At 32.7% G+C, this 9,782-nt stretch overlaps 1 protein-coding gene across 1 annotated transcript; it reads right to left on the reverse strand.

Moving 5' to 3' along the window:
• Window positions 1–1,510: 1,510 nt before the first annotated feature.
• LOC110730685 (ABC transporter I family member 19-like) lies at window positions 1,511–8,085 on the reverse strand. The gene is made up of 6 exons (XM_021910503.1): window positions 7,648–8,085; window positions 5,143–5,303; window positions 4,053–4,104; window positions 3,167–3,303; window positions 2,525–2,611; window positions 1,511–2,424 (listed from the first exon to the last, which is right to left on the reverse strand). Exons 1-6 carry the CDS (start codon window positions 7,805–7,807, stop codon window positions 2,134–2,136), a joined length of 888 nt encoding a protein of 295 aa, XP_021766195.1. The 5' UTR covers window positions 7,808–8,085; the 3' UTR covers window positions 1,511–2,133.
• Between the last annotated feature and the right edge of the window lie 1,697 nt (window positions 8,086–9,782).

The following is a 9,782-nucleotide window of genomic DNA, read 5'->3' on the forward strand; positions in this document are numbered from 1 at the left end:
AGATTTGCAACAATGATGTAGCTACTAGCTTAAGATTTTTAATATTTGCAAGCTAGTCCCTTTTCCCAACCACTGGAGTTGCTCTAAGTCATCCCTAAAGCAGATGCCATGTTTGCTACGCGTGAAGTTCGTCGTCCAAATTATTTTATGGATATATTTCATGAGCATGATTTCTAGTCAGAGCAACACATATTTTCTAAAAAGGGGGAAAAGTCAGATTAACACATACAAATGACAATTGCTTAAAAAATAAAATATAGTATAAAATAGACTATTACTATTTTAAAAAGTTGTCCCATTGAATTTGTTTTGGATTAACTTTTAAAGCTTTGATCATTCTTTATATTGAAATATACATAAATCAATAAAATAGAATGTATATTACTATTTATTATCTACAAGGTTAATCAATATGTATTGGTGTACTGTATATTTTAAACTAGATATTTTTATGATTTTTTTAAGGAGTATTATGATTAGATATTAAAATTGTACTCCGTAGTACTAGGAAGTTTAAAACAAATTGTCATTTATGAAACTTTTGACTCCATAATTTTTCAATATTGTTTTCTTCTACATTTGACATAACATCTATAAGAATTATGACATTTTTTAACTAAAGACATATAAATAGTGTATAACTCAAAATATTTCTCCATCTATCTTATTTTATAAAATAAGCATTAGTTTTTTTTTTTTTTTTTTTTTTTTTGAAATCTTGATATATTAAATTCGTCACAAGGAGAAAGTGTCATACTTCATTGGAGTCTCTTACACCCATTTCAAGTTAGCGAAAAAAGATAAGAGAATCCTCACCCCTCAATGAGCCTCTTGCGGGAATTAATCTGTAAGGTTGTGAGTTTATGACCCAACCCTTACTACTAAACCAGGTACCGATGAATAATTTAGTTACCAAATAAAGTATTAATTACTTTCTTAATTATATTAATATTCTGAAACAAAATGAAATGATGAAGAAGATTTTGCCAAAAGTGCCACCAAACTATTTTGGAAAAAGCCAGTTGGTGTAAATTAAAGTGAGCAATCTTACCGTTTATTTTGTAATACCAAGTGGATGGATCAACACAGAATCTTGAGCATCTGTAAAGATATTCATCTTCAAGAGTATCTGTATGAATGTGGTTGGTGCACCAAATTAACCATTTTCAAGTAGGATTCTATTGAAATAAACCATGTGTTTAGCTAATTTAAGCAATTAAGATTGTAACTATCTTTTGTTCATAGTTTTTTCTACTAATCAAACGAATCGAAAGTAAGTATCCCATGATCATGATAAGCAATTTGCCAAAAAGTATATAAATAATGCAAAAGTTAAACTGTTGCATTTATTACAAAACGGAGGTAAAATACGAGTAAAGCTAGCTAACATGTGTCTGATGTCTTCATTTTAAGTTGTTGACACAATTCCTCTGCCGTTTGCCCAGAAAGAAAATTTAAAAAATTATTGTGGTTAATCGAGTTTGTCGTGTGTAGCAAGAGTACTTCGTAATTCAATTGAACCATAAATTCATGTTAATAATCAATCATACTGAATAATTGATTATGTAGCAGAACTCAAATCTATCCGAGTTTTAGTACAAACAAATTTCACTCTGTTTTCTTTTCCATTACAACAAAAATTACAAATACGTAGTAAGATAAATATCATTACAACTATAACAACCAGCGCAGATTATGAATTCTAAAACATTACACTAGCTAGCCTGCCTCGTGCAACACACACGCACTAACCGAGCAACTCCTAAAAGGAAATACAAGCATTGTGCATTCCTGGTAGCTCCGCACAAGATTAGTTAACAAGACGGCTTCTATACCAATTTTTTTTTCAAGAAATCTACCAACTGGGTTGATCTTCCAAACTCATGACCGCCACCACGTCATATGTTTTCTTTCTTCAATTTATTTGGCTAATGCCAATTTGCTTTGCTTCAGTATGACATTACAGTAATATGCAGGCTTGACACACCAATAAAAGGCCACATCATTGCCCTCTTGAAAAAGCATTCTACATATGGCACTGTTTGTATTAGTTGCATACTAGCACTGATATAAGCTTGAACATTGATAGGGCAGGGGTCCAGTTGATTCCAGTACCCAGGTTGCTTGTTAGAATCATCGATAGTAGGCCATATGTCTTGACGATCTAAATGGTGAAGCATCAAAACCAGATGATTTTTGGGTATGAGTATTAGTAGTGGTAACAGGTTTCTTCTTCTCCAGCTTAGTCTCGGAACGCAGCCATGACTCAACCACCGAAAGAAGATTGGTTGAACTCTTCAATTCATGAAGCTCTGATAGCTTCTCTACCCTCCTCAACTCGCCCTCCTGGATATAGGCCAGATGAGTTGCCCAGGTCTCCAAACCATCAAAGATATGGGTTGCATAAACGATTGTAGCTCCCCTCTGCATGTTGCCAAAGAATGATCGAATTAAAAAAAAAAAAAAAATGCAACTTGCCAGGCAATAGTAAAATGGCCATGGGTAGCAAGACAGTATCTCATACCTGATCACACTCTTCCTTTAAGAATTCAAGCAAATCCATCCTGGCAACTACATCAAGATCGACGGTAACCTCATCCAACAAGAGAACCTGCAGCATACCAAAAGTTCCAATCAAACATGAAGCCATATGATTATAAAAAATTAAATGATAGTGTAGAAAAAAAAAGAATATAGGAGGAATAAAAAATGGTCATACAAAAGGCTATAAAAGCCAAAAGCTAACCAGCTTAGTGTACCAAAGACTATATTTTGACTCACAACATCACACAATAACACTAATAAAAATATGAAACACAGAAGTTTATCTTATTGGAAACTCAACTTTCAAAGAAAATCTACATCAATCGACAGGTTTCAAAAGGAGACATAGGGCTATTAATAATCAAAATCAACTGAAGGAAACAGAAGCCAACATCATGAAATCACTGGTGTCTGTCACAAAATAGTTGGCGTCTATGCAAGGTGAAGACATAGAGTTCATCATGACTGGATTAATCTATGTTCCATTTCAACATTAAGCAAAATTTTGAACATTTTAATAAAATCAGTAGGTTACTGAAGAAATAAAACACAAGTTACCAGAAGGGAAGGTGGAGTACGAGACAGAAGAAGGAAATAAACATAATTGTAAGAGTCAGGATACCTTGAAGGGGTGAAGAAGACCCATGCAGATTTGGACTCGTCTTCGCTGACCATCAGACACCTTATGCATTCTCCATTGTAAATCAATATCAAGCAACTCAACTAATTTCTCTCTTCTATCAGGATCAGTGCCTTCAACTGCAGTAGAAAAAGGAATAGGTTTATAGCCTGAATACAAAATGCAATCGCTAATGTGCTGTTACTAGTTATGCTTATTTAGGGTACAGCTTTATGAAGCAATTTTTTGTGCAATGGAAGAGATAATATTCCCAGTTAACTATTTCTGCATATTTGAATGATGCATCCATTTGATCTTTAACTCTTACAACATGGGAGCCATGAGGCGTATAAATTTTTGTGCAACAAAAATAGTTTAAAGTCAAATCTTACTTTCCCTAAAAAAAAAGTCAAATCTTACTTGGACAAATAGAAACAGCAGAGAATGTTATTGATGATTGTTAAGAGGAAAGTGTGCAATGGTACAGTCGCAGTGTGCATGGCCATTCTGTACATTCCACGGTTTCCATACAGATTTTGTCTTAGTTGGGATAAATTCAATTAGCTTGCTACATGTACATTAATCTTTTTACATGGCATTGAACTATTGTTCCAGTTTGTAACGGATTATTCAGGTGAGTGAAATTTATCAATCAATTATAATCTCCTTGAAATTTCTAAGCTGGACCGGGTGAAGGTATACTAGCTTTAATACAGACCCAACTATGAAGTATGATGGCTAGAAACATCCAAGGTAATTGTAGAGTTGAATAAGCAACAACAATTATGTTTCCAAGCCACTTTCTTCAATATGTAACTGCTGGGGAGAATATCTATTAAAAACAAGGTTCCTAAAATGCCTGATAATGGGCATAAGGATAAGGACATACCTCCAAAGATCATCTGTTCAGCTGAAATGTCTCCTTGGAGAGGAACATCACCCTGAAATTTATAATAAGAATAAAGCTTACAAGCTGCAAGTTGTAAAATAACAAAATAAATAGTAATGAGCAAGAGGTGCAGTAAACAAAAGAGTAGCATCAAGATTTTTTTCCCCTTGTCGCTTTAAATGGTAATTCAGATGAGGTACAATATTTTTTAAGAAATAATTTACAAAGATATCAAAAAGTATATAAATTTTCACAATTACTAAGCGTATTCCTCTCAGGAACTCGTTCACATCAACAAAAAAATGCAAATAAAACATATGTTGAAGAAATTTGTCTTTATAACAATCCACAATTTGTTCTTATCTCTGCTATATTTCACAGTCCATCCCTACCTCCACAACTCCCTCCCCAACCACATCTAAGAAAAGAACACATGCGCTCACTTTCATGCATAGTATTGATGTGCCTTGTAGAATTAAGATTCAAGTGCTCAGTCCACACAACCAAAAAAAAAAATGAAAATGAATATTAAAATTTGCTCCCTTGTTAACAAACCAAAATTGAACGACCCTAATGCCTTGTATTGTGAAAATAAGCGTATCTATGAAACGTGAAGATGTTCAAGAGTAATTTTTAAAAAGAATATCTTACACTAATAAAACTATGAAAGTTAAGCTATTTTCCCTCACTCTCCTACATATTAATTACGATCTACAAAGGTACCCACATTAAGTCACAAAGGAAAGAAAAAAATTACCTTGAGCAATCCATGTCAAAGTATTAACAAATTGTTATTATTAATCAATTACCTAGCACCATTAGCTATGAGAACCTCTAAGAGCGATTTTTACCCAAGCATGTACATATGCACAAGGTAGAGAGAATTTGGGGGGTGGCCTAATGGGCATAACATGATACAAGGCGACTAATTACAGTCTTACAAACTGTGTATGCATGATTAAGGGGGTGCATTTGTGCATGTGGCATGGGGAAGTGCGTATGACTTTATGAGATTGCAAAACATGTTTTATGTGTATCAGTGTATGCTGTGTGTGTAAAGAGATAAGACGAGGGAGAGAGAGAAACTTACAGCACAGCCAATGGTCTTACTCCAAGATCCTCCCAAATATGCTAAGTCACCACCACAAACAAGATGTGTGTCATGGAAAGCTGATGAATTTAAAACCTGCACGACATCCCTTCCACCAACCATGTGCTTTCCAGCCAGAATCTTCAGCAAAGTAGTCTTACCTACAAGACATAAACCATATCAGCATATTGAAGCTGCTATAGTAAGGATGACAAAGTATAGTCTGCAAAAAGCCTTCCTCTTCTATGATAAAAGGCTCAGTGTCAGGGTGTCCAACTTAGATTACAAGTCGGCAGAAGTTAGGCCATAGAAATCAACACGTTATCGATTCAGAAGCAATACAGCAGCATGATGCTTTGTTATTTTTCCAAGTCGGCATAGTTTGTTATGTTAGCAGAAGAGTTTGTTACTGTAATAATTTTGGTTAGGATTAGGAGAAATTTGCCAGTTAGATTCTTTAATACTATTCTACATTTTTATTTTAACTATCTTAAGGACTTAACACATTACGACACCGTATTCTCCTCTAAATTTAGAAGATACCGTACATATGCATTGGAAGTTAAACACAATCACAACTGGAACTAATTCAAGAATGAGGAATAAGCAAACTTGATCGAATTACAAATTCTTACATGCTATCAAAGCAGGAAGTCCCAATCCAGGTGCAATAATTCGAATTCTTTCTGTTTTTGCTCAGTTTCATTGAGTTGTTAATTGTGATTTGCGAATTCATTCAACATGTAAAACCTAAATCATGCAGATTCTAGTTGGGAAGAAGTTACTATGAAGCTTCTCTTGCTTCTTGTTGGGTCAAAGCTAATGGTACGAGGGAGGCAACCAACAAAGATATTCCTTTCAACATGTAAAACCTAAATCATGCAGATTCTAGTTGGGAAGAAGTTACTATGAAGCTTCTCTTGCTTCTTGTTGGGTCAAAGCTAATGGTACGAGGGAGGCAACCAACAAAGATATTCCTTCTATATGATTCTACCAAGTATAGTAGAATTCTGATGAATTGCTGAGGGAGACATTTAGATGAAAAAATCGTAAGGCAGGCACGCATAGATTTGTAAAATACGTTTTCCTCAGGCGGGTCACAGGCTCAAAATTATCAGAATACAAGAAGCTATAGCTCCTTGCCATAAAACAATTGGACAACAATATTGCTTATTTGCATGATGACTTCTATGAATAGGTTTATATAACTAACAACGATCTTAAATCTAATCAACACAATATTTGTATTATAAATTTCTCTCTATTGCTTAAAGCAAGCCTCAAAATAACGTTTCACTACTTCAGCTGCTTTTAAGTCTTAGGTTTATAAATAGCCAAAGAATGAGTATTCTTTGTTCTTTAGGAGGAAGAATGTATGACTGTCATAGCAGCGTATGTAGATTAAATGTTGGCTACAGGTTTTTAAATCTTTGTGAAGTTGTTTCATTCAAGCATCCTTTACATTCTACTTTTGGCATTATAGTTTAATGTTGTCTTCAATGTTCTATTAGCATAACAGTTAGGTATTTGACCGATAAAATATCTATAACTCAACAAGATTTAGGGTGTGTTTGGTATGGGTTTATTATAGGGAAGGAAACGGAATCAGATTACCGTTTCCGTTTGAATCTGTTTGGTTAATCACTAAAGTAACAATATCCGTTTCTTGGTGATAATTCATTCCACCACTTTATTTCCGCTGTAAAAACCGAGGAAACAGATCACATTACTTTCCTTTATCCCAAAAAATCATCCCACTACCTTCTTCTCTCTCCTCTCGTTCCATAATTCTCCAAAAAATTCCCAAATTTGATCAAACAAATCTCCAGATTTTCGCTCAATTTGATCAATTTTCCTACCTCAAATTTTCTCAAATCAACAATCTTAACACCCAGGTTTGTTATGTATCAATTTTTTTGTTAAGAAAACCCTAGATTTTAAATTAGTGTTGAAATTAATGTTGAATTTGTATATAATTGTCACTTTGTCGGTCTTTCTTCCAAAGCACATACATTACATTTGTTTTACTTATTTGCAACAGCAGCAATCCATCAAATAAAAATTAGAATGTAAAATACAACATGATTTTATTTCGAAAGGTATATACTTTAAAATCAGCTCAAGCCCTCTGATACCCCAAAATTACAGAAATTCAGTCATTAAGAATTAAAAGTAATTACAAATTTACATCTACCAACAAAAACCCGAATCTTAGCTGAAAAAATCATCAATAAAGTAATTACAAACATAGTTGTTTTATAATTGCAATTTGGGATGCGTAGTTTTAAGCTATATATAAAATGAGTGACCCATAAGATAGGCAACATAAAATAAAATGTAGCAATTGATATAAGAAAATATAACGTGGCGATTCAAAAAGAACGAAGTATAACAACAAAAAACATTCCCTTTAAAAAAATTAAACGTAATCAATCAATCATAAAATAGGACAAAAATCATAACTCAAAAAGAAAAAGCAATTTAGAGAAAGAACCAATTTTTTACCAGATCCATTAGCACCAACAAGAAGACAACGAGAACCAGGCGCAATTTCGAGGCTAAAATCGGCGAAAATGGGAGGTTGGCCAGGGTAAGCGAATTGCATAGCTTGAACTTTGATGCTACTGCTTGAATTTGGTGATACATTTTCAAATTGTTGCACCATTTTTTATTGATTGATTGATTGATTTGGTTGAATTTGTGAAAGAGTTGGGAAATTGGAGAAAGTATGAGATGAAATTAGAGGATGTTGTTGGTTATGAGATCTTTTATTTTGCTTTTATGGAGTGGTTCATATCGGGGGGTTGTTGAGTTCGGCACCAAAAATTGAATATGAAAAATATTAAGGGGTAGAGTTTGAGGTTCATAATTCAAATTGTGGCATCCCTATGTCCTTGCATTTTAGGTTATGTTATTAATCATCCTATTAATCATCCATTATTAAAGTTTTGTTTTTGAGTTGAGGTGGCTAAGTTTGCAATTTCTTTTGTACTCTTGGAGTACCATGTATAAGGTACTCCAAGTTGTGTACATTTTATGTTATTTCGATGTAAACTTATTATTATTTTAATTTGTATATATGTTATTTTAAAATTAATTATATGTTTTCTGTATGTACATTCTTGTGTACTCATGAAATAAAAAGTTTATATTATTTCACGTTATTTCAAAATGTGTATTATGTTACTCAGTGGTGTATTTCATGTTATTTTACTATACAATAATATTATTACAGAAATTTGATTGTTGTATACGAATGCTACTCGATTTAGTGCATTATGCTATTTTCTTATAAAAAAAAATAAAAAAAAAGTGCATTATGCTATTTAGTATAATATAAATCTATGTTATTTGGTTGAAAACTTTTTGTTACATAACATTATATTATATGCTATGTTCATCGGGCCATATTCATCTGTTTCGATTTTATTCTCTATTTTTATTTAGCTACTTCCTCTAAAATAAGTTTAAATAAAATAATACAAGTTTTTGGTAAAATAATACAATGTTTAATTAATATATAAAAAAAAAGTTATATTAAAAAAAAATAACACCAAGTTTAAGCAAAATAACATCATACTTAAAAAGATCGTCATATATTATGCTTTAAACCAAAATAACTCAATTAAAAAAAAAAAAAAAAAAAAAAAAAAGCAAAAGACTAATATAATAAATACTAACACAGTACAATGTTTTAGCAAATAACATTATAGTCTAGCAAAATAATATACGGTTCAATCCAAAATAACTCATGGTTTTAACATAATAACGTGTATAGCATGATAGTATGGTACCTAAGGAGTACCATACTCCAGGAGTACTTAAGACTAACTCGGCCAAGATTCATGAGTTCTATGGATCAAATCTCAGGTAGGGGTGTCCATAATTCGGATTAAAACCAAAATCCAATCCAAATCGAATTATCAATTCGAATCGAGTCCAAACTTTAAATCGGATCAGATCGGATTAAGATTTTTTCAAAATTCGGATTTTCGGATTGGATCGGATTGACTTTAATTGGATCCAAACTAAACCGAAAACCGAATTGTAAAATTAAGCATTTATGAATATGTTGTCATGCTATCATAATTAAGCTGTTACCTGCTGATATTTGGTGGTGCATGGTTATGCCTTGTAGTTTGCCGATGAGATTTGGTACATGGATTGTTGTAATGGTACATGGTGTGCCTTGTAGATGTATTAGCTTAATATTAATTAATATTTCCTTGATATTGAACAATTTAATTCAATCATGACTATTTACAAGACTTGTATTAATATAAAGGCTTGAACAAATGTTATCTTTAAAATTGCATTTTTATTTTTATTATCGTATTAAAGGCTAAAAATTAATGTTCTCTATTTCATATTTTCGGATCGAATCCAAATAAAAAAAATTTAATTCGGATTGGATTGGGAGAGTAATAGGATGGGATCGGATTGAAAAATTGAAAATCGAATTTAATTCGGATCGGATTGGATTTGGCCTAAATCCAAACCGAAAATTGAACGGACACCCCTAATCTCATGGGACTCATATGAAAGATTTTTCCTTGACTCTCTCTCTTTAAGCTTTTAGCAGCAAGGTTTTAATTGAGAAGGTGATTAGGATTTATATGGGTTTAAGGTTGTCATCAACT

The sequence above is a fragment of the Chenopodium quinoa genome, unplaced genomic scaffold, assembly GCF_001683475.1.
Source record: "Chenopodium quinoa cultivar QQ74 unplaced genomic scaffold, ASM168347v1, whole genome shotgun sequence".
Taxonomy (NCBI): Eukaryota; Viridiplantae; Streptophyta; class Magnoliopsida; order Caryophyllales; family Amaranthaceae; genus Chenopodium; species Chenopodium quinoa.

Coding starts and splice junctions, on each gene's coding strand:
- LOC110730685 (XM_021910503.1), bottom strand. CDS start 7,807: ATGGTGCAACAATTTGAAAATGTATCACCAAATTCAAGCAGTAGCATC. Junction 5,304..7,647: donor TGTTGGTGCTAATGGATCTG/GTAAAAAATTGG, acceptor TATGTCTTGTAG/GTAAGACTACTTTGCTGAAG. Junction 2,612..3,166: donor GTCTTCTTCACCCCTTCAAG/GTATCCTGACTC, acceptor GGTATGCTGCAG/GTTCTCTTGTTGGATGAGGT.